We start from the raw sequence: 26183 nt of genomic DNA on the forward strand, positions 1-26183 counted from the left end.
CAGCGCGGCGATGCCATCTGCGGGGGAGGGGAGGTGCGGGTGGTGTTGGTGGCCAAGGATAGGGGTGGCTAGTCGCCTGCTCGAATCCAGGCGGGATTACGCAGCCTTTCACCCTATGGTGTCTATACAATCTGTGCAGTTTATTAAACTAACAGCGTGGCTACACGAAAGTTTACTTTTAAGAAGAACTTTTTAAGAAGAACTCGATCGAGGCTTTGCTTTCCTCGTCGCCTATGAATGAGGGCGGGTCTGTGGAGAAGCGAGAGAGCTGGGGAATAATTCCCCTGTATATGTGTGTTTTGCCATCTACCCACCGCCCTCCATTACACAGAGAACTCTGCCAAACTAAGGCTGGATTGGAAATTAAAATCAACCCTGCAAAAATGTTCAAAGCACCGCGACACTGTAGAATGCTGGGAACAGACATGCGGCGCAGGGGTTGGGTGGGTTGTGACTGCCCAGCTCCGAGAAAGCAGGGTAACCTGACCCAGGAGGGGGGAGGAGGGAGGAGAAATGCGTCTCGGCCGGAGCAGGGGGCGGAGCAGGGAGAGCGGGCTTTGGAATGTAATTGACACGGCCGGCCGGTCGTGAAACTGAAAGCATGGCCGGCCGGCCGTGAAAGCCTTTGATGCGGCAGGGGAAATGCGAGACGGCGGGAAGGGGAGGGGGTGGAGCGGGTAAACAAAGACGGACGTGCACGCGCTTTTAAGCTCAATGCGCATGCGCATTGAGCTTAAAAGTCACGGGCACTGCAAGGAATCGCCACGATTCCTTGCAGTGTGGATAAAGAGTGGATAAGTCCCAATACTCTCGCTTGCTCGATGCGCATGCGCATCGACAGGCGAGACCTAAAAATAGAGGATGTGACCGCCAGGGTGGCGGTCACATCCTAATAGGACAGGAGGGAACTCCGCAGGCCATGCGGAGGTTCCCTCATCCTCTATGGTCGGGGACCGACTCAAGTCTGTCCGCGATCCTAATGTGCCCCTATGTTAGGGGATCTGGTTAAGAGGGGCATCTCCCGCACATACTGCACTTTAGTCAATAACACTCCCACCCCACTGGACAAGTTGAGGGACCAATGGGTAGAGTGAGTGGGCCCCCTGGACAAAGTGGACTGGCGTGACACCCTCATGGCACCCAAGACAATCACCGCCTCCGCCGAACTTAGGTTGATCCAACTATACTACTTACACGCTGCCTACCTCACTCCCTTGCACCTTTAACAAGCATGCTTACACCCTGACTCGTCATGTGCAAGCTGTGGCCAGACCCCGGCTGATTTTTTTCATGTGGTCTGGTCGTGTCCCATCCTGGAGAAATTTTGGTGGGCCATTGAAGAAGAGCTCAAGGAGGTCCTAGGTTGGGAGGTTCCCCATGACCCACGCCACTCACTACTGGTGATCACGGATGGGCTGGATGGGTGCAGAAATGACAAGATATTTTGTAATCTAGCCATGATTGTAGCCAAGCGCGACACAGCGTCGGCATGGAAATGTCCCGTCCCGCCAGACCTTGGGAGGTGGCGCAGGGGGGTGCACTGGTGCGGGACCCAGGAAAAAGCCCTGTATGTGGCAAGAGGGTGCCCTTAGAAATACTGTAGGGTGTGGGGATAATGGCTGGGCACTATGGAAGACATGGAGTGATTTAATTCATTACTTTGCTTGTGTATATCTCATGGGGTGCAGAACTGTGGGATGCTATGTTCTCAAAGATGTAATTAATCTATTGTCCTCCATGTTTTTGCTGATCTGTTTTTTATGTTCTAAATCAATAAAAATGATTATCAAAAAAAAAGAGGCTGGTAGGTTTTCAGGGGCACCTCGAAGGTGCCCACTGGGTGCATGCTTTAATAAATCCACTACTGGCATCATTGTGGATTTATTAAGATAAGGTGTTTGATACCAAACACCATGGATTTCAGTGGAGCTATCATGTAGCTGAAGAACTCGTAATGACCAGTGCCCAGTACATGCACTTAAGATAGCTTCACTGCTTACTTTTACTATCTAATAATTGAACTAGATAGCACAGGGGCATATCTGCTCATGTAGATATGTCCTTACATGTAATATAATACAACAAATTTTGAGAATCTATTTACAGCACTCCTAAACTTCGTAATCCTATAATCCGGGCAAAAGTTAAGGATCTTCAGTGTAACACACTCTACTTGTCATAGAGTATTCCAAAAGAAACAGATAGCAAGGTTAAATTCAACGGGGATTTCCAAAGAGAATTCAAAGTATAGTCCAATTAGTTTGTTTTCTTCAGTCTTTGTCTTTATTTTCAATTTCGTAAAACAGATATTCCCAGCAAAAAAAGGTCACCAACACGTGTTTCGTCCTACACAAGGACTTTTTCAAGGCATGAACAAAGCGGAGTGAAGCATGTATTGAACATCAAGGTGAACGAAATAAACCATGATTTGGCAATGAAGCAAAAATATCAATAATATTGATGGCAGGGTAGTTACTCAAAGTAGGGAATGAGGAATGCCTTCAAGTCTGTTCAACAGTCACGATAGTCAAATGCGACACAGCCAATCTGCTAGCTATATGTTAGTCGATAAGTAAATACACGTCTATATGTATAGGATTCATCTGGACGAACACTGAATAGTAGGACAGTGTTTTTCAAATTAGTGCCTTTGCAACCATGATAAGTTGTTAAGCGAAAGTTAGGCTCATCGCATTTCCTCACACAAGCAGTCCCCGTAACGAGACACACACCCAGTGTGTACTGACGGCACCTTTAGGTGGTAGGTGCCCTGAGTCTCTGTAGCACCCTTCTGTTTAAAACTTTTTCTCATATGAGTCAGATTACCAAATGTGTACGAATTGTATATATAACTAGATTGTCTTTCAGAGTGTTGTGCGGATGTTTCCCTTTGGGAACACTACTACCTATTCTTTGTATGTAATATAATACACACTGCCTTAGGGGTATAAGACCTGCTGTGGAGTGACTTCCATAAATTGCATGCAGTGTCTGTGGGCATGTCAAACAGGGTGTGTGCCATGTTGTGTTTTCACGTTTGTCTGCACCATTTAACACAGCCCGCAACGGCAGTCTCCATGAGTTTAGTGGTGGGTCCATGAGTTTATTGGTGGGTCCCTTAGGGTGGCACAATACATGCTGTAGCCCTTAGGAACACTCTTTAGTACCCATGCCGTAGGTACCAGAGGTAATATTTACTAGGGACTTAAAGATTGGGTAACAATTGAGCAGTCACCTTGTTTTAGGGAAAGAGCACTGGCCCTGAAACAAGGTGCCTTGTTAACAGAAACCCAGGGAACTTCAGTCAAAATGATATCAAACCAAACAAGAGTGGGGGTGACCATGTCTAAAAGAGGCACTTTCCTACAGTCTTTTTTTCTCTCATGCTCACTGTTCGCACTTGCCCAACTCTAGCAATAATATTCTTGGAGACCATTACTCCATTTTATAATTATGTAGTTCTACTATTTTATGGTTCTTTGTTCATCTTTCATTCTCATATTTTGATGTCCCTTCTGCGATTTTCTAAGAGCACTGTGGAGGGCAATGGCAGAAAAAGAATCTGAAGATAGAGACTATGTACTGGGGCATTGTGGCCATGTGCTTGATGTCACGGGAAGTAATCAGCTCTGCCTATGGCTGATGTTCATAAGAAAGTTTTTCTAGAATTATACAGAGTTTCCAACTATTAGATGGCATAATAATGCACAGCATGTAAATCTAGACGAGAATAACAATAGAAAACTGGCAGCCCACATGTATGCCCAAGTTTAGAGGAAGTTTTGCTAACAGAACCTGTATGTGTCATCACAGTCAAAGAATGTACAGTTAATTAGGGGTATCATTTAAGGGCAGCAATCCCTGTCTCCTTGATGCTGCTAGCAACCATCCTTAGTATTTTTCACTCTACCAATGCACATTACGTAATGTATTGGTATTTTAAAAGTTAACATACCTTAAGCATTTCTTAGGATTATTTCCTGTTTTTGTCATCAATAAGAGTTTATTAGCATGCTTATACATCATGTTTTAAAAACAAAAATGGTGACCTGGTATGGGAAAGTTTGAAGGCCGTCTGATGTTATGTCCTGTGAAGTCAAAGGATGCCTGACACATTACACTTAATCTTTTTAGAAATGTCAAGACTATAGAGTTAAATGTTAGACCAATAAAGTAATAGAGGGTAATATTCCACAAAAATAAAGCCTTCTGATAACATGTCCCTACTAATAACTCTCTAATGGAGACTCACTACTGAAAGGGTGCTATTATATAAAGTGTATTTATTATTTATGTTCAGGTAACATAGTGATATTGCTTGTCTCTGAGGGCCTGATTACGAGTTTGGCGGTATGGTTACTCCATCACAAACGTGGCGGATATCCCGTCCATCTTATTACGAGTTCCACTATATCCAATGCAACATAATGGAACTCAAAATAGGGCGGTTGGGAAATACGTCACGTTTGTGATGGAATATCCCACCCGCCAAACTCATAATCAAGCCCTTAGTCAACAACAGTTTACCTTTTATTATGATCACCATGATCAAAGTTTCAACTTCTATCTCAACTTATGAACTGTACTTACAACACTCTCATACAAAGGTAAACAAACAATACATATAATTCAAATCAAATAAGACAGCATGAATTTCAAGATTGAGTTAATACACAATTTAGTTCCTATCTTCACAGATAGAATCCCACCCATACCAACATCCAACTAATGAAGCCATCTCTCTCTTTGCCAACACTACCTGGCTGGTTTCGGTTCCAGTGAGTGTACATAACGTCATCACCGCTAAGCCACCGAAAGATGCCAGTTCGGTTCAGGTCATGCAGTGCTGTCCAGAAATACTCCCCATCGGAGGTGAAGAGCAGGCTGCTGACAAAGGCTTGCTCAAACCTGAGGGGGAACAAAGAAGAGTCCATGAGTGAAAGGTCTCGACAAGTCGAGATCTCCCCTTGTGAAGCTCTCAGAGTCGGCTTTAGAAGATGTCTGTGTCTTCCATAGCATGATGACTAGTGAAATGGTGTGGACATAATCCTCACCAACTTTACAAAAACTGTCAATTAGGCTCTTCTGGATGCAATACTTAGATACCTATTAAAAAAATCATACATCTTCTCAGACAGTCTAGAGAAAGAAACCCAGATGGACGACATGGTTACATTAATGGCACTCTGTCATGCCAGGTATGCTGCCAGAAGCAACAAGGGAGTACAGTGAATGGGAACCAAGGATATTATACCTATGCAAGAACTGTAGTGAGGCACACAAAGTCAGACATACAGAACAGGTGAAAAAACACTTCTACACAGACAAAAGGCCTGATTCACAAAGGTAAATTTACACTTTTGAGTAAGTTTACTACTTTTAGGTATTCACAAACTATGTGCCTAGTTTTAGGACACTGCAATTCCTATACTTATGTGTGCAGAGTTTGCTGCACCTGGAGACTCCCAGTCGGGGCAGAGTACTCCGCACACAAGTATAGGGAGTGAGGAGTCGTAAAACTCTGCACTTAGGGACAGATTAGGATTGCGGTGATTCCGCATCCTCCGGGCCGGCGGAAGCCACCGCCGGCCCGGAGGATGCGGAATCACCGCAGCAGTGCCTCTTAAGACCCCCGCCAGATTAGGATGGCTGGGGGGGGGTCATCGGCATGTGTGACATGTGGCACACAGACATGCCCTAAGGGCATGTCTGTCTGTCACATGCCATAGGTGTGCATGCACACATGTGCATGCACACCTGGAATCGGTATTTTACCACCCAATTGGATTGGGTTTTAAAATATCGATTCGGTAAGGCCTGTGGGACTCAGAAGAGTCCCACCTACATCTCAAAATTACAGAATCGGTAAAAATACTGATTCTGTATTTTACCGATTCTGGGCCATATGTAGGTGGACAAAATCCGGTCGGTAACGGCCGATTTCGGCCGTTACCGACCGGTATTTGTAATTCCAGATGTAGGGGGCCTGAAAATTACTGATTCTGTATATTTACCGAATCGGTAATTTTACCGAATCGGTAAATTACCGAATCGGTAAATGTACAGAATCGGAAATTTGGGATGTAGGTGGCACTGGAAACAGTGCCACAGGCCCTTAGAAATTTGTTATTTACCATGAAATACAATGGCATGGTAAATAACGAATTTCTGTGTACATGCACATCTGTGCATGTACACCTGTGCCATGTGGCACACATACATGCCCTAAGGGCATGTATGTGTGTCACATTGCACACAAGCCAGAATCAGGGGTGCAACAGGGTGTCAAAGTGACACCCTGTCCCCCTTGACAAATCGGTAAAATTACCGAATCGGTATTTACCGATTCGGTAATTGCCATTAATTCCTATGGGCCTCAAGGCCCATAGGAATCAATGGCAATTACCGAATCGGTAAATACCGATTCGGTAATTACCGAATATTACCGATTCGGTAATATTTAAAGAATAATTACCTACATGGCAGTAACGGATAAGTAACATCATAATGGCAAACATGGCTGGGGGGGGTCATCGGCATGTGTGACATGTGGCACACAGACATGCCCTAAGGGCATGTCTGTCTGTCACATGCCATAGGTGTGCATGCACACATGTGCATGCACACCTGGAATCGGTATTTTACCACCCAATTGGATTGGGTTTTAAAATATCGATTCGGTAAGGCCTGTGGGACTCAGAAGAGTCCCACCTACATCTCAAAATTACAGAATCGGTAAAAATACTGATTTTGTATTTTACCGATTCTGGGCCATATGTAGGTGGACAAATACCGGTCGGTAACGGCCGATTTCGGCCGTTACCGACCGGTATTTGTAATTCCAGATGTAGGGGGCCTGAAAATTACTGATTCTGTATATTTACCGAATCGGTAATTTTACCGAATCGGTAAATTACCGAATCGGTAAATGTACAGAATCGGAAATTTGGGATGTAGGTGGCACTGGAAACAGTGCCACAGGCCCTTAGAAATTTGTTATTTACCATGAAATACAATGGCATGGTAAATAACGAATTTCTGTGTACATGCACATCTGTGCATGTACACCTGTGCCCTAAGGGCATGTATGTGTGTCACATTGCACACAAGCCAGAATCAGGGGTGCAACAGGGTGTCAAAGTGACACCCTGTCCCCCTTGACAAATCGGTAAAATTACCGAATCGGTATTTACCGATTCGGTAATTGCCATTAATTCCTATGGGCCTCAAGGCCCATAGGAATCAATGGCAATTACCGAATCGGTAAATACCGATTCGGTAATTACCGAATATTACCGATTCGGTAATATTTAAAGAATAATTACCTACATGGCATTTACCGAATTGTAAATACCGAATCGGTAAAATTCGGTATTTACGATTCGGTAAATGCCTTTTACCTACATATGGCCCATAGTATTTTACCGATTCGGTAAATTTACCGATTCAGTAAAATAGGGCCCCTACATGCCAAATTGTAAATACCGGTCGGTAACGGCCGAAATCGGCCGTTACCGACCGGTATTTCGGCTCCTACATCTGGCCCTTAGCTACCAGCACAAAGATTTAACACATTTTCCAGAATCACTCTACGCATATTGATTCACAAGGATTTGGATACAAAAGTAATTTAAGGTGTATATGAAGGCACAAATAGTAAAATATTAGGAGAATAATCTAAAACACAATTCACAATAGTTCAATAGAAGTGGACCTTTCTGTCGGTCCTCGAGTCCGCTGACCAGTAACGGATAAGTAACATCATAATGGCAAACATACTGCAACGCACTTTGTGGCAGTAGAGGCACCGGGGCTTAATTATTAACCCCAGATGGCAATACTATCTCAGTCAAAATGCTCCAGTACCCACACATAGGACCATACCTGTTGGTGATGGTGACCAAGGTGGACCCATAGTCTGCACACGTCTGCCGAGCTTCATTGTAAGTTAAGGTATCTTCTCCCAGCCAAAAGCAGGCAGGGCTATGCCACTTCCAGCCCTTACGTGGGAACAAAGGAGGTTGATTGTTGTGTTAGAGTGAAGCACAAGACATCAAATCAATAGCATTCCTGTGCCATAGGGCAACCAAAACCCTGGCTTTGTGTACCTTACAAGAACATCAGTTGTTTGTAAAAGAAATGCACACACTAAACACACTGAAAAATTGAAGGTTGATCATTTGGTAGTTTTACTGCAAGGGGAAGGCCACTGGAATTATAACCCTGGGAACAATGAGAAAAGCACTGAAAATCTAGCCAAATGTGTTAACCTATATGGAATACTGTAGGATGGGGCAGAAACAGTCGGACAAGTAGAATGACTTAATGGAATATTGCATCCACTGAAGATTCTGTGTTTGACCTCATCATAGAAGCTTGAACGATAAAATGAGTACCACTAATTTGGATGACAATATATATCTGTTATTCTGCATTAAAAAAGATTGCTTTACAAATGCTATGGGGGGACCTTTGCTGCTTTAATTCGCCGGTTCTGCTGTTTTGTTTATTTGGAGGGAATGGAGGCACTCTGCCCCCTTTGATCACCTTTCCATCACCTCCACCGACCCCCACTGCCGTCTCTCTGCGGGCACTATTTGGAGGGAATGGAGGCACTCTGCCCCCTTTGATCACCTATCCATCACCTCCACCGACCCCCACTGCCGTCTCTCTGTGGGCACTACACTCTGGTGGGACTCGGAGTCCCAGAGTGCAACACCATCAGCCCAAACCAGCCGCAGCTGCTGAGGGAGGAGGCATCCACACTGCACTATAAAGCGCCGCCACGCCCCCCCCCCCCCCCCCACCCCCGCTTCAAGGGACGCGCCAGGCGAAGCCCGGACCAGTCTTAGGCCGTCAGAGGCCGAAGGAGGCTGGGCTGGGTCATCCCTCTTGGCTCCTCGCAAAATAATGTAAAAGCAGTTAAGCCTCTTGTTGTAAACTTTCAAGTTTCACTGTTGTAATTACACCCTTTGGCTGATCCCCTCCTGCAGTCCTTTTCTGACTCTGTTGGAATCCGTTAAGAACTCTGCTGTGACCTGGGTAAAGACGTTGAGAGCGCAGCAGACTCCAAGTATTAACACTCCGGTTCACATTTATTGAGTTGGACTGTTATATAGGCGGAAGAGACCAGATTTTAGACACGTGTTTTTGGAAATCTGAACTAGTTAAATTGGGTTACCATTGTTGAAATAATTTCTGGTCATATTTTTGTTTGAACTGGTACTGGAGGGTGAAGAATAGGTATCCTTGTTGCGTTGTAATTGCCAAAACTTGTCACTCTCGATTCGGGCAATCTGGGTACATTTATTAAGCACAACAGGAGGAACAATTAATCATGGGCAAGCGGAAGGGTGCTGCTGGCACACTTGATGATTTTATAATGAGAGCAGAATCAGTATTATGCCATGAAATTGAACTAGCAAAGAAGATTATCACTTGATCCTTCAAAACTTCCAACTTATAGGCAACCTGGTCTACACTTTCCAATAAACGCATTACATTTAAATGTGGACAGTTGTACTGAAACCCCCCAAATTTGTTTTGAATAACCCTGTAATAGAACCAATACAAATCATAGAGGGGTCCTCTAATGTAAATGAACCAGTGACCCCGGGATATCAACAAGACTACGATCTAAAAAACTAGTGGGAATGACAAAAGAAAGAACCAAGAATTTGCAGAGGGGTAAAAGAATTGGTGAAAAGAAAGGGAAATCTGGAGGAACGAGGAGAACAAACAAAGGGGATACCAACGTGCCGGAATACGAGGAGGTCTTGTGTAGAACAATAGGGGTGCAAACTGATGCTGACAACTTTTTAAGTCTAGACAAAGAGAACAAAGTAGTTGGGGTAGTAGAATAAACCGTGATAGATATTTTTAAAACTACTTTAGACTAATTATAGACCCAAATAAATGAATGCATGGTTTTTAAAATTAGGGCTATGAGGGTAGCGGCGGTGGAGGAGTCCGAACATGCCCGCAGCGACGAGTTAACGCACCTACAACAAGAGGTCCTCCGCCTCCAAGAGCAGCAGGTAGGCCTCCAGGCCCACGCGGAAGACCTGGAGAACCGCTCTCGAAGGAACAATATACGGGTCCGGAATGTGCCACAGGGCGCCGAAGGGAACAGTGTTACTGGATACCTGCAGGCCCTCTTTCGAGCGGTGTTGGGGGAAGCGGAAGACTTTCCCGTCCGCATAGACCGTGCCCACAGGGTGGGCCTGCTGAGACGGGCACCAGCCCCACCACCCGACATTCTGGCCTACCTCCCTGATTTCCCATTAAAGGAGCGGATTCTCCAGGAGGCCCGGCGACAGCAACCTTTGCAGTTTCGGGGAGTGAGTGTGGCATTGTATCAGGACCTGTCAGCCATCACGTTGCAGAAAAGACGCAAATTTAAAGTTGTGACCACCTTTCTGCGTGAGAAAGAAGTACCATATTCTTGGGGCCACCCATTCCGGATCATTTTTAAATGGCAAGGGAAGCTACACCAACTTCGCTCCCTTAGAGACACCTGCTCCCTCTTAAACATTGAATTGCCGGATCCCTCGGACTCGGAGGATGGACTGTCACGTGGTTCCTTGGAGGGGTCGGCGCAGCGGGGCCAGGGCGATTGGCAGAGGGCCAGAAGACGACGCAGGCGTGGGGCTCGACTGAAACTGGACCCTGAGACGATTGCACAGGAACAGGCTGCGGCAGTGCAGGAAGTGGAGCGGGACACCACGGTTGCCCCGTGAGCAGCACGAGAGGGCCACTGCCCACACCTCGCATTGATTTGGGGGGGTTGGGGGGCCGGGAGAAGGCCGCCACTGCCACGTTACCCACAGACACTCTTCTACGGACCTGTGAAGTTTAACAGGCCCGGGACTATGGATCGTTCCATTGGGTTCCAAGTTGGGGTTCCGCAGGGGGGGGGGGGAGGACGGGGAGGGCAGTTGGGTAAGGGTGGGGGGAGGACCCGGGGGTGTTGGCTTTGGAGTAGGGGGGGCAGTGGTTTGGGGAGGAGGGAGAGGGGGGGGCGGGGGGGACCTTCTTGTCCGCTGGCGCCACAAGTTGGCACTGACTGTTTATCCTTTAGGCCACCGACCCGCACTGACCATGAGCGAGCCCACGCCCCGCACCCAGGTTGATGTATCACTTGACCATTCTTTCCCTGAATGTTAGGGGACTCAACAGCCCAAACAAGCGCAAGGCGATCCTCTCCTTCCTAGAGCGCTCACGAGCTGACATCTGTCTCTTGCAGGAGACGCATCTGCTGTCTAAAGATCATCATAGGCTTCGGTCCTGGGCCTTTCCTGAGCAGCTGTTCTCGTCCACCTCTAAGAAGGTGGCGGGAGTGGCCATATTGGTGGCGAGGTCCTTTAGGGGGAAGGTGCTGCAAAAGGAGGCGGAGATCAAGGGCAGGCTACTGCTCCACCGCTTCCAGGTGGCGGGGCAGACGCTCCTAATTGGCTCTGTGTATGCGCCCAATGAGGGTCAAGAGAGGTTCCTGCGCACGGCGCTAGAGGCGGCCACGGCCAACACACACCAACACTTGCTTCTGGGGGGGACCTCAATCTAGTGTTTCATAATGTCACTGATCGCTCCAGCCAGAGGGTGGGCCAGGTGAGAGCCTTGTCAACGGAGGGGCACGCTCAATTCACAGACCTGGGACTGATTGATTTGTGGAGACACCTTCACCCTCACGACACAGCCTACACCCACTATCCCGCAGCCCATAAGACTTACGCGCGACTGGACTACCTGCTTTTTACAACTCTCCTCGCGGCGCGCGCTCAGGGAGTAGAAATCCACCCGGCCTCGCTGTCTGACCACTCCCCGGTTTCGGCAACTTTCCTGGTGCCTGATACACCGAGCCCGCAACGACACTGGCGCTTGCGCGACGGCCTGCTGCAGAGCCCTTCCTCTGTGGAAAAGATTAAGACGGCCATCGACCACTTTCTCCAGCACAATGCTAACGGGGACACTTCCAAAGCTACGCAATGGGTCGCGCTCAAAGCAGTCCTCCGTGGCGCATTTATCTCTCTGGCGGCAGCCAACAATAGAGAGCGCGCGGAAAAGAGGGCTGACCTCTCGCAGCGGGTTCGGGAGTTGGAGCAGTTGCATCAGCGCACCGGAGCGGCCAGGGCATGGCGCCAACTTTGCACGGAACGGAATATGCTAGCTGCGCTAGACCAGGATGTCGTGGAATTTGCCGCGATACGTCTGAAGCATGCCTACTATACAGGGGGGGACCGATGTGGGAAATTGTTGGCGTGCAAGTTGCGGGAACAACGGCAACGCCGACATGTCCAGGCCATTCAGCCCAATCAGGGGGATCTGATCACAGACGGCGCTGCCATAGCGGCAGCATTTGGGGCCTTTCATACCGATCTGTACGATGCAGACGAGCTAGACTGGCAGCACGGCAGTGACTACCTCGATGGGGCAACTCTCCCGTCTTTGACTGAGGCTCAATCTCGGTTCCTTGACAGGCCCATCGGTCTGGAGGAGGTCATTTCCGCGATTTCCCGCCTTAAACTGGGGAAGTCCCAGGGCCCCGATGGCTACTCGGCGGCTTTTTACAAAAAGTTCTGCCAGCAGGTAGCCCCCCTGTTGCGGGACCTGTTCAACACCTTCGATAAGACCGGGACTATTCCCCCCGAAATGCTGGAGGCAGCAATATCAGTGTTACCCAAGGCCGGGAGAGATCCCTCCCGATGCAGCTCATACAGGCCCATTTCTCTATTGAATGTGGATCTGAAGTTGTATACAGGTATCATCGCGAGCCGGCTGGCACCTTATATGCAGCAGCTGATCGATCCCGACCAGGCCGGCTTCATCCCTCAGCGGCAAACGAGCGATATCACCGGACGCGTTCTCCACCTTATAGAGGCCGGTTCACGCACAAGACCGGGATGTATGCTGCTTACCATCGACGCCGAGAAGGCATTTAATAGGGTGCACTGGCCCTATCTTGAGCAGACTCTTCAGAGATTCGGCCTTGGGGAGACCACTCGTAACCGGATCTTTAACTGCTACCGCCAGCCCACGGCGACAGTGTGGGTCAATGGGCATACCTCACCGCGTCTTCCGATTGGTAGGGGGACCAGACAAGGTTGCCGGCTCTCCCCTCTCCTGTTTGCGCTATACATGGAGCCAATGGCACAAAGGGTCAGGCACCATCCTCGTATCCGGGGCATCCCCTTTGGGGGGGCACGCACAAGATCAGCCTGTACGCTGACGATGTCTTGCTCTCCCTGATGGACCCTATGCAATCCTTGCGGGCTCTGTTGGTGGAACTACACTCCTTCGCGCAGGCGTCGGGCTTTAAAATCAACGTTGACAAGTCAGTGGCTCTGAATGTGTCCCTACCCACCGACGTTCTGGCGGACGCCAAATCCGAATTCGACCTGCAGTGGTCAGCTTCCACAGTTTCGTACCTGGGGGTCCTTTTGGCACCTACAGTGCGGGGAACGGCCGACGCTAACTATACCAAACTGAGCACGCAAATCAATGAGACACTGAGAAAGTGGAACCGCCTCACTCTATCCTGGCTCGGACGCGTGGCGGCAATTAAGATGACGCTTTTGCCGCAGATTCTCTACATCTTTCAAACCCTCCCGCTACACCCGCCGACGGGTTGGCTTCAGAAGACCCAGGCGGACTTGACACGCTATGTCTGGAACGGGCGCCGTCCCCGCTTTAAGCAGCGAATAGCGTCTCTCCCACCGGCACATGGGGGCGTTGGTCTGCCGGACCTCACCTTGTACTTCCAAGCAGCACAGCTGCGCACACTAGTGGAATGGTACCAACTTGAATTCAGCAAACACTCGCTCTTTCAAGACCAGGCGGTGGCTGGCCGCCCCCTCCAAGGTGTACCCTTCCTACTGAGGTGTCACAGACCCCCTAATCTTTACGCGTCATATATCACGAGTACTGTGATGAAAATTTGGGATCAGGTGGCTGTACGGAATGAACTCACCTCATTCCCTTCCCCGCTAACGCCCATATTCGGGAACCCCGATTTCACGCCGGGCCTAGATCCGCAGGCATTCAGAACCTGGAGGACCACTCCCTGCCGGGAGGTGGGGCATATGTTTAACCTGGAGAGAGTCCTCTCCTTTCAGAAAGTGAGAGAGGATTACGGGATACAAGAGGCGGATCGACTCCCTTACCTGCAGGTCCGGCACTGGGTCCTGCACCCATCCGTTCGACCGGGCGCGCAACGATTTCTCACGCCATATGAGAAATGGCTCCTCACACGCACGTCGGAGAAGAAACTGCTTTCAGATCTATACCAACTCCTACTCCTCACACACATACACACCTACCACCCAGGGAGGGCCAGATGGGAGGAGGACCTCGGGAGGCAACTCACACGGAAGGAATGGGAAGGAATTTATCATAGAGCCAGACATTCGGCCTACCATACTGGCCTCACAGAGACCCTGACGAAAGTAGCCATGTATTGGTACCACACCCCGGCTCGCATACATCAATGGGACCCCAAGACAAGCGATCGCTGCTGGAGAGGGTGTGGGGAACGGGGCACACTTGAACACCTGTTCTGGAGCTGTGAGAAGCTGCAACAATACTGGTCCACCATCCTGGATCTCATAGACGCACACTTAGATACTCAACTGCCTCGATTCCCGGCTTATGTGCTTCTAGGCCTGCCGAATACACTGATGTCTCCCCTGAAATCCATGAGAGGGAGGTTGATTGCCATAGCGCTGGGTGCTGCGGTACAAAATATTGTGGCACGCTGGAGGGACCCACAGCCCCCCATACACCTTGGCTGGCTCCATAGACTCTGGATGGTACTGGGGATGGAGAAGCTATCCCTGACTGCGGCGGGGCGGGGTGAGGAGTTTGCAGACCTTTGGCGGCCATTTCTGACGCTGCTCACAGGGGAATTTAGGGAATTGAGCTGCCCCCGCTACCTGCGACTACTGCATCTAGCAGATACTCCTATCCCGGAACCTAAGGTAAAGACTCAGAGGCGCGCACTTCAGGGCGGGAGGGTTCGGGTATCAGCTCCCTAAACCAGTTGTAATGAAGGGGATCAGGCCAGCATTACTTAGCGGACAAGAAGGAGGGTGGGGAATGGGATTGGGGGGGCAGTTTGGGCTTGTTGGGGGTTTAACCGTATTGCATAGATCACTACAGCATCCGACTGACGCGGCCGTCCCGGCTGGGTTGTAGGCGGCTTGCTGTGTTAATATATATCGTATGATGCTTGTGCCCGCCAAGAGTTTTCTTAAACACTGTAAATGTGCGACCGGTGCCTTCGCATGCATGGGTCGGAGTGTTCTGTTGCTCTGAATAAAAACATTTAATACTAAAATTAGGGCTATGGATAGTAAAATTGATCAGTTAAATCCTACCATAGCCCAATTAGGTACCACGATTGGGGATGGAAACAGAATAATTGAAGAAGGGGCCAGACTACTAGCAGACTTTAGGACAATACAAAAGGAAAGTAAGAAAGCCAGTGGTGACGAACAAATCCCAAGACAACTGAGAATGGAATCAGCAAATAGCGCTGAGACATCGGGGAGAAAAGCAGAGGAATTAGAGGATAGGGAGTCACAGAGGAAGACTGATACTCGATCTGACAACAGAATAAATACCTCTGAAAGAGATAGCTCCAGGGCAGCAGTGTACAGTCCAAAGGGGACTGATTTGATTCCTAATTCTGATGTCCTGAAGCTGCCTCCTGCTTCATGCCCCTACGTCCTCGTACTAGCTGGTGTGCCAGCCCTGAAAAGGGATCAAAATGAATCTCGGTACAATCTTAGGAACAAAGCTACAGATTGGCTCTCTAAATATAAAAAGTTCAACCCCCACAAAATGAATGAAATCCTAATGGTGTGCAGGGTAGGGTGGTTGGGGGATTCTCCAAAGGTCATACAAGGAGATTGTATTGTCGTAAACTTTAAGCGCCCTCACATAGTTCGTAACTTGCTGAGAGCATATGAGGAGATATCAACACAGAGTACTAGTATTTATGCCCTACCATTGGGTTATTTTTATAAACCTGGTGAAACAGGAACAAATCACAATCATTGCACGTTTTATTTCCTGAGACTTTCAATAGCTTCCAAGAGTTAACATCCCTGGAGGCTGTTGATTGACTGCAATCGTCAAATGTCACAGCAAATGAAACTCAGGTAGCATTTGCAGAGAAGAAATTAGGGGGGAAAAATAAGGCATTAATTAGTGATCACGTAGGAAAAATCGAAGTAAAGGAAGAGCGAGGTGTGAGCGGAAATGTACTAATAATTCCAATAGCAAGTGAAATTTGTGAAAGCATACAGGCCGGGGGGGGGGGGGCAATAATGCAGACAATATGTTAATAGATGGGCCAATGAGAGTCGCAAGTTCTAAGGATCTGGCAGAACTAAAAATGATTTCATGGAACATAGCGGGTCTTGGAAGGAATGCTAGCGATCCTGAGTGGAATGATTACATTGAAACAAGTGATATTTGTCTCCTACAGGAGACTTGGGCAATAAAGGTTCCACACAGAGTAGGGTATAAAACTTTTTATGTAGCTGCAGCCCCATCTGTAAGAGGAAGGCCCTCGGGTGGCCTTGTAATATAGGTAAAAGTGACCCTTGATATTAGAGTCACGCAATTATGTACTGACTCACTAGATATACTTGGAATAAAAATAGTAACCAAGGACAGAAGGGTGCTACACCTATACAACAACTATAATAGACCTAGCCCAGCTTTTAAGGAGTCATCGATAATAGAACAAATGGATTCCATTTTAAATTCACTAGATAAAAGGATAAGTATAGCAATAGGTGGTGACTTTAATTGTAATTATGAACCTATTACAGGGCTTGGAAACATCTTAGAAGATGAAGACAGCACTAATAAGATTCCTATAATGTACAATAGTAAGATGGTTCCGTGCACCGTGCTAGCGCTCCAAATTATGAGATTGACGGTTGGGCATGGCTTGAGAGCATGCCATGGACGTTTACCATCAGACGTACCAAAGGCCCCAACATTTTGTAGAAGTATGTGCTCGAGTTGGTTTTTAATAATAGATTGTTGCCTAGCTTAACCGAGAGCAACAGCACAGCCAATGTAAGTTTAGATGATATCATACTTAGCAATAATCGCCGCTCAGTTAAATGGGCACATATGCTGGAGCATGGTGAAGTGCTGGCAAGTGTTTACAATACATTTGCCAATACTTTCTGTAGATATACGACCACATTAGTGGAAGGAAATACAATCCTAGATTTACATAAGGGGTTTTATAAAGCACTCATCCCGCTGGTAACAAAAATACCAAAAAAGACCGGTAGAGATGGAAATCACCAGCTTGCAGGGAAATCCTGGTATGATAAGGATTGTCGTATTGCTAAGGCTGAATTAGTTCAAGCAATAAAAAACAACAATATGCCGATAGTCAAAGAAGCTAGATTAAAATACAGGAGAGTACAAGAGAAGGCTAAAGCATCATGGGATGAAGAGATTTGGTCCGATCTGCTTACTGCTGCTAAGAATAATGACCAAATGTCATTTTGGAGACTTGTGGCTAAAGGAAATAAAAAAGAAAAAGGAACTAGGGATGTTTACCTTGACGAGACTACCTGAATTGAGCATTTTACTAAGTTGTATGGAGCACCTGAGAATGATAGGACCCTTTCTAGGGATGAGTTATTACTAAGTCCAAGCGAAGTCAAATTAGACTTTGATCTACAGGAAACAATATTGGCTATTAATTTAGTTAAAAATGGGAAAGCACCCGGACAAGACAAAATTCCGGGGGACTTATATAAACATGAAATTAGTGTCTGGGGCCCCTATATTAACTGTTTATGTAATGCTGTAGCTGCAGGTGCAGATTTCCCGGAGACATGGAGGGGGCGGAAATCATTAAAAATTTTAAAAAGGGCGATACGAGTGATCCCGCAAACTATCGCCTAATCAGTTTAATTGACATTTTACAAAAGATTTATGCAAGGGATGTTTTAAACCGTATAAACATTTGGATTGAGGAAAAAGCAGTTCTTTCAAAGTTCCAGGCAGGGTTTAGAGCGAAAATAAACACTATAGATCAGGTCTTTCGGTTCTGTTGCTTGTGTTGGAAGTATGTAAACATAAGAAAGGGTCATTTATAAGTGGCCTTTGTAGTCCTTAGGGCTGCGTTTGATCTCATCCCCCGAAATTTGTTATGGAAGACACTCAGCTGCCAAGGGCTTCCAGCCAACCTTTTAGACCAGATTATGAGGTTGCATGAAAATAATTATACTACGGTTAGGTGGGGCCCGGAAGGCGACTAACAAGTCAAATCCCCATAAAGAGGGGGGTTTGTCAAGGCTGCGTGTTGGCACCTACGTTATTCTCGCTATTCGTCAACGATATCCCATCTTTTTTGGAGGGCTTTAAAAACGATGCACCAAAATTATGGGGAGAAAGGATACCAGCCGTCCTTTTCGCTGACAGTACTATACTTATATCCCAAATGCCCAAGGGTCTACAATGCCTACTAAATACATTTCAAACATACTGTAGCAAAAAAGGCCTTGAGATCAATACTAATAAGACGAAATATATGGCCATAAATCCTCACAAAACATGTAGGGAAAATGTGATTTTAAATGGACAAAAATTGCAACATGTTCTGAATTTTTGCTATCTGGGTGTTTCCCTGGATTCCAAACTATCATGGAAAACCCAAATAGAAAAAAGCAAAATGACACCAACGCAAAACATGTTACCCATTATGAAAAGACATGGAAATATTCTTAGCAAAGCTGTTTCGCCAGCACTAGAGGTATTCAAGTTCAAAGCCAATCTGCAGCATTATATGGAGCTGAACTATGGCGACCCTCGTGCAAAAAGGTTTTTGAGGTTGGTGAAAAAACATTTTATAGAGCTCTACTAAGACTACCTGTGCGTACGCCACTAATACCAATTATTCTTGATCTGAATATGAAACGTACTGATCACCATGCGATTTTGAGACCATTGATGCTTTGGGTTAGACTTTGGTCGACACCCGAGCTGTTAGATTATAAGAATGGTATAAAAGAAATAATGGAATGGGATAACAACAATAGTATCATATGGCTCAAACATGTTTGTAATTGGTTAAAAAAGAACGGTCTATCACACTTTTGGGATGATCTGTTAACACTAACTAAAAATTCGAAAAAGGTGTTCTGGGCATAAATGGAACATAGTAGGTCATGTAAAATAGTGAATGGATCTTTAACAAGCAAGTACCTTATGTTCAAAGATAGTGCTTGCTTTGAATGCTTTTTAGATGAAGTATATCCACCACTTGCTAAAACACTATATATGAAATATAGATACGGAGTTTTGATGATAAATACAAGTGTAGCAAGGTGGTCAAATGACTGTAATGATTTATGCACTTTATGCTCAGGCAAAGCCAAAGAAGATGATTTGCATATTCTGTTCTTTTGTTCGGCTTATGCGGTACCTAGAAAAAGATGGATTAGACCGCTCTGTTTAAATATAGAGGCGGAAAGGATTTTAAAGACCGATACTAGTCAGGTTATTATCTTTGGTATTAGTAGGTTTTTGCTAGCAATACATTTTATAAGAGCAACAGCGGGCCTGAAATTTTAGAGAAATGTTTGTTTAAGATGCAAGAGCTGCACTATGAAATGACATTGCTAATTGTATTATTAAAGAATTCAAAATGTATACATATAAAATATCTTGATTACCATTACTGTCGGATCATTTAGAATAATCATGGACTCAATTCCGAATGTTACATGTCTTTTTTATTCATTACAAATGCCTTTTTAACTATTTATACAAGGTTTTAAATGTAAGGATAGACACCCCCACAATTGTTTTCTTCTAACAATCATTGGACTGCACTTTACTTGGTATTTTGTAATAACGTCAATCCATGTTTTTATGCATGAATACATGTTTTTATGTATCTTTTATAGTACTAATGTACCAAAATAAGGATTATGAAATGAAATAAAATGCTATGTTCTACCACACTGACCTGAAACCTGGGATGTTGCTGGCTTGGACTCTGTTACTTAACCTTTCAAGGGCAAGTCGTGTGAAATGCCCCCTGGGTTTCAGGTGAGTGTGTCTTTGCATTATGAGGATTCCTTTCTATATAAAATAGACAAATGACCTAAGTGATTGCCTTATATATGCGCTGTAGATGCCCAGGTTAGTGTGGGTGTCATGCAACAAGGTTTTCTAGATGAGTTACACCCAGGTTGCACCATTATGAAAGAGCCATAAGGCATCACGTCCGATTGAATATCTTTGAATAAAGCGGTGTGTGGGATCTCTGGCATTCACAGGAATGTTTGCGTTTGGCAGGTTTGAATGCATTGTATGAGCTATGTGAGGTTTGGGGGGCAGAATATGCCATTAAAGTCTGGTGTCCGAGCAGTCAAAATGGAGTCACATCAGCACAGTGGTTCAGGAGGGGAAGGCAGGGGAACTTTATATTAGAATTTGAATATATTGATCAGGAGAACTGTAAGTTGTGGTAGTGCTGGGAACTCTGGCTATCGAGAATAGGCAGAAGACATTGATTTAAATGTGATAGAAAGATGTACACTGCTGAAGCAACAGTGTGCCACATTAGTAGAAATGGTACCATATGGGCTTCAAAAATGTCGAGGGCTTTTTAGAGAGTTAAAGAGCACATTTTTGTCTGAAGCTACTGTTAAGAAACTGATTCCGTGGGCCTTTGAAAATGTTGATTAGTTACATTTAAGTTGGTTGGTGGAGTTGTGTCTTGATTAGTTGGAGAAGCAATATTACTGAACAAGGCAATATTGTAGCCGTTACTGATATTAGAATGTTAATCTAAAACTTCTGATTTAACAAAGAATTATGGTGGCCCTCCTTTGGATTCTAGTGAGGAAGCATCGAATGGAGCGTATGTAGAGTGATGACTGCTGGCACGTGGGAAATTAAACAAATGCTCTCTGTTTGCAGAATGATTGGAAATTTCGGAAATAATATATTGGAAAGCATGCATTTAGTCAGGGGGGTTGTTCTAAAGAGACTTGATAAATAATTTTATTTCCTAAATTTGGCAAAGTTAATGACCTTCTGACAGCCAAACATTTATGGGCAAAGAGAGGCTTATTGGTGGCAAATTAGGAAATTTAAGAGGTTTGAAAAAAATGAATGAAACCCGACGTAGATGAGTGGGTGACAGTTTACTTGTATCTAAATCTGAGAGGTTTATGTTTAAAAAAGTGTGTGCACTCAAGAGCATGTACTGAACCGCTCTGATAGACATCTATTGATTAGTATTGTGATTTTATCATTTGAATAGATCTACAGAGATATATCGATCCACAGTGCACGGAACCGTGCTACTGTAGCACCAATACTGCACGGACATTCTGCACTGCTGTTTAGATACTCCTTTATTTCCTTCAGGAATAACAATCTTTCAGCATTATTTTTAAAATGTGCTCTGGGATACAAAAGCTTCATAACCCTTGTGAAGAGCTACTTTTTCCCAACTCCCCACATGGAGATGCATTTCAGGCCATACTCCAAACTAGCACTGAGATGGCTTACTTGGATAATATTTTGGTCTCCTGATGCTCTTCAGGCTTGGGTACTCTGTCAGCCAGGACCTTATTCTGCTGCCTTATGCACAGACAGATTTGCAGAATTTTGCAGTGAGGACTGTCACAAGTCTATGAAGACAGATCACGTTTCCACTGCTCACCGAGACATGCACTGGCTGGGGATCGAGCAGAGTTAAAAGGGCTCTGAATGGTGCATAAATCATTCTATGGCTCTTGATCTATGTGTCTCTTGATCTATGTGGCTCTGAGCATCTCACTTCTCACAGACCCTGAAGATCCTTCCACCTTAAAAATGTTTCTTTTTTCACCTCCTACATATTAAGATTGAAGAATTTGGTGGGCACGCAAGCAAATTCCATGGACCTGGAATGAGCTCCTGGCTTGTTCATCCAGTATTGAAAACGATATTATTTTCAGGAAGGCCTTTAACACTTATATCTAAACAAAGAGATTCTATCAATGTGTGGACATGTATTTTATTTCTTAGTTTTTCAGTGATGAAAAGATGGTGAAAGTACTCTCTCTTAGGGTGATAAAGATGAGAGCACAATGTGCTTTTTAAAATACCCCTCACACACTAAAAAAATCCAGTAGTGTCATGCTTCATCATTGGGGTCTTCCCGTCCCTCTACGGGGCGGGGCGTGCTACGACCTGACCGACTACGCGGGAGCACTAAAGTGGTGACAGGACTATGTGATGGTGCAAGGTGTCAGTGAAAGTGTAGGGACCTAACAATGTGTGTGAGTACAAAAATTAAAAATCCTCTGGCTAGTAGAAAAAAACAATTTATTAGCTTCTCTAGCTGGGGACATTAAGAAGGGGGTTTTGGGGTTGAGCCGATCGCTACAACCTGGTCTACATGTTTCGTAGGCAGTCCCCTACTGCCTACTCATCAGGACCTTCTACTGGTCCCTACGGGAATAAGCTCAGTTGCTAAGTATTGTCAGCCTGTCTTCCTAAAAACTAACAGTAAAATTCCACTGCTAGTTTTATGCTTCAGGGCATGAGCTGGCCCCCTAGGAAGCAAAAATTGTCAAAAATAGGTGACCCAAATATGGTCCCTGTAAAGAAAAAGGGAAAAAAAGGACACAGATATTTACATTTATAGCTGTGAATTATGCGCTTTCATTCTTGTTTGCGCCACAATTTCACTCATCAAATCCATTCACCCATTATACAGAGAATGACTTTTGAACTTTTATGGACAGAGTGATGGTTCAATCTGCCATCCCCTGGCTGTACGTAGGTGATACCTAACAGTGGACAAAAAACACACAGATGTTCATAGTAGGAACTGTGGTTTGTCACTGCGCTTACATAATTATCTGCGCCACAATTCTTCATTTCAAATTTCATTAGACCATTGCCTAAAGCCCTAATACAAGACTTTATGGACAGAGTGATGATTCAATCTTCCATCCCCTGCCTGTCCGAGTAAATTCCCGAACTTGTACGCGCCCACTGTAATTTGGGCTGGTTCTATCTCCACACACACACATCAAAGCGACTCAATGCATACAACAACATTTCACAGGATTAAAAAAGAAGAGGAACCCGATCTTTCATATTAGTCATAAGGTTGCGGTCAATGAGACAAAAAAACAAACAATGAAAGTCCCCACAGACCAGGGCGTACCCCTGCGTTAGAATGGTAACTATACATACTGTTGTGGCAAGTACGTGGTGCCCCATGAGCTGACAATCGGTAGGATTTCACCGCGGCGCTCTGCAAGAAAGAGAGCCACGCCCTTAGCGTTTTGGTCGAACTGCTTGGGAAGTGGAAAAAAGTGTCTCAAAACCCACTCGTTTTGAGACCTGGGGTAAGGGTCTATAACTTACTTTGTCCGCATAATCACTAAGTCTTACTTCTACCGATCCTGCCGCTCTGCTGAATGCTCGCGTGTTAGGAGCACTGGATCATTTAAGCGTCAATGCGCGCTGGTGCCGGGTGTGTCTAAACACTAGCGCGCTAACCCAAAATGGCTACCCGTGATGGGACATTGGAGGGTCAAAATGCGGAAGTCTCCCTTCTATGTCTATCGTTACCCACGATGAAGTTAATTTGATAGCTGTTCATGAATTATGGCAGGGAATTTCGTAATTATACTGCACATGACAATCTTAATGCAGGACAGATCACTATTCATAAATAATGACAGAGGAAATTATTCAACTAAAAAATAAAGCGGAAATCATAATATTATAAAAGGGTCACTAGTGGTGGACCTAGATTGGGAGGTATTGAAGTTCTGGAAACATGTATGAAGAGTAATAAAATTTAGCTTCGTGTTTTTACGCAGTTCTCTACCTTGAGTTATTAAAGGTGTAAAAATTAATTAAACAGCGAAATTCGCTGTGGAATATCTTTATGAAAATCATAATTGTTAGGTGGGTTGACAGTTGACCCCTGTGCTAAGGTTAAGCACAGTAGTCATACACCCCTAGTACTGTATTCCAAAGGGGGTGGGTTCCACATACCAGTAGAGGACCTCTGTTATTATCTTTGCCACGGTTGGGGGTGCCTTAGAGAGTGGGGGTTCTTTAGAGGTACGGGGGTTCTATAACTGACCCCACGGAATTTCATCGTTCAACCCATTTTTGTTGGACTGGACACGAAAAACCCATCTCTGTTCTTTTTCAAGGAGATGTCTTTCGTTGTCAATCTGTTCAATTACAGTCCACAGTATGTCTTCAGGTTTGTGACCACTTACCAGGAAGTGGTTTGTTAATTTGGTACTGGATTTTTTGCACTTGATTGTGCTTTTATGTTCACCTATTCTTAACTTCACTGCCCTGCTCGTCATGCCAATGTATTCAAGTTTGCAGGGGCATGTGATAAGGTACACAACATTGGAACTGTTGCAATTGCTGAATGTTCTTTGTTCCCATGTAGTCCCGTTGTTGAAGGTCAATTTCTTGCTTTTCCTGGTCAGGCAGCATACCTTGCATCCACCGCAGGGGTAGTGCCCTTGTACAAAGTTAGGATTACCAACAACATTAACCCTTTCCGGCCAAGGATTCTGACCTGGAAGAGGTACATTGACGACATCCTTATCATCTGGGATGGCGATGATAAGAGTGCCCAACAGTTCCTGACATGGCTCAACTATCAGGATGAATTCCTCAAATTCACCAGTGTCACAACAAAAACCAACCTGGTATTCTTGGATTTGAACATCTTCCCCAAGAATGGCAGATTGATGACAACAACTCACTTTAAGAGTACTTCCAAGAACTGTCTCTTGATGTATCAGAGCTTTCACCCGAGACACCTGAGGGATAACCTCCCCTACGGCCAGTTCTTGCGACTTCGCAGGAACTGTACGGAAGTTGCCAATTTCAAAACTCAGTCAGAAGAGCTAAAGAAAAAATTGAAAATGAGGAACTATCCATCAAGGATCATTGATCAAGCCTATAAGAGAGCAAGGAACAATTGCAGAGAAAGCCTCCTGGAGGAGAAAGTCAAAAAAGTGGAAGAGCAGAGACCCATATGTGTGACCACGTATAACACCAACTCTGACCAGGTGAGCAAAATAATTAACAAAAACTGGAAGATCCTTAACAGCGGGGGCCTGGAAATTCCAAAACCAATGTTCTCGCACAAAAGAGCACAGAGTGTCAGGGATATTTTGGTCCACACTAGGCCAAAGGCCAACAGGGTGAACAACACTGGTAATCCTAACTTTGTACAAGGGCACTACCCCTGCGGTGGATGCAAGGTATGCTGCCTGACCAGGAAAAGCAAGAAATTGACCTTCAACAACGGGACTACATGGGAACAAAGAACATTCAGCAATTGCAACAGTTCCAATGTTGTGTACCTTATCACATGCCCCTGCAAACTTGAATACATTGGCATGACGAGCAGGGCAGTGAAGTTAAGAATAGGTGAACATAAAAGCACAATCAAGTGCAAAAAATCCAGTACCAAATTAACAAACCACTTCCTGGTAAGTGGTCACAAACCTGAAGACATACTGTGGACTGTAATTGAACAGATTGACAACGAAAGACATCTCCTTGAAAAAGAACAGAGATGGGTTTTTCGTGTCCAGTCCAACAAAAATGGGTTGAACGATGAAATTCCGTGGGGTCAGTTATAGAACCCCCGTACCTCTAAAGAACCCCCACTCTCTAAGGCACCCCCAACCGTGGCAAAGATAATAACAGAGGTCCTCTACTGGTATGTGGAACCCACCCCCTTTGGAATACAGTACTAGGGGTGTATGACTACTGTGCTTAACCTTAGCACAGGGGTCAACTGTCAACCCACCTAACAATTATGATTTTCATAAAGATATTCCACAGCGAATTTCGCTGTTTAATTAATTTTTACACCTTTAATAACTCAAGGTAGAGAACTGCGTAAAAACACGAAGCTAAATTTTATTACTCTTCATACATGTTTCCAGAACTTCAATACCTCCCAATCTAGGTCCACCACTAGTGACCCTTTTATAATATTATGATTTCCGCTTTATTTTTTAGTTGAATAATTTCCTCTGTCATTATTTATGAATAGTGATCTGTCCTGCATTAAGATTGTCATGTGCAGTATAATTACGAAATTCCCTGCCATAATTCATGAACAGCTATCAAATTAACTT

General features: G+C 45.3%; 1 protein-coding gene across 1 annotated transcript in view; it reads right to left on the minus strand.

Moving 5' to 3' along the window:
* Window positions 1-26183, minus strand: part of MRC2 (mannose receptor C-type 2) — a 531676-nt gene that overhangs the window by 282999 nt on the left and 222494 nt on the right. The window contains 2 exon segments of the mRNA XM_086923828.1: window positions 4760-4908; window positions 7885-8000. Coding sequence (XP_086779954.1) covers window positions 4760-4908; window positions 7885-8000 — 265 coding nt within the window.

This window comes from Lissotriton vulgaris, chromosome 5, assembly GCF_964263255.1.
Source record: "Lissotriton vulgaris chromosome 5, aLisVul1.2, whole genome shotgun sequence".
Taxonomy (NCBI): domain Eukaryota; kingdom Metazoa; phylum Chordata; class Amphibia; order Caudata; family Salamandridae; genus Lissotriton; species Lissotriton vulgaris.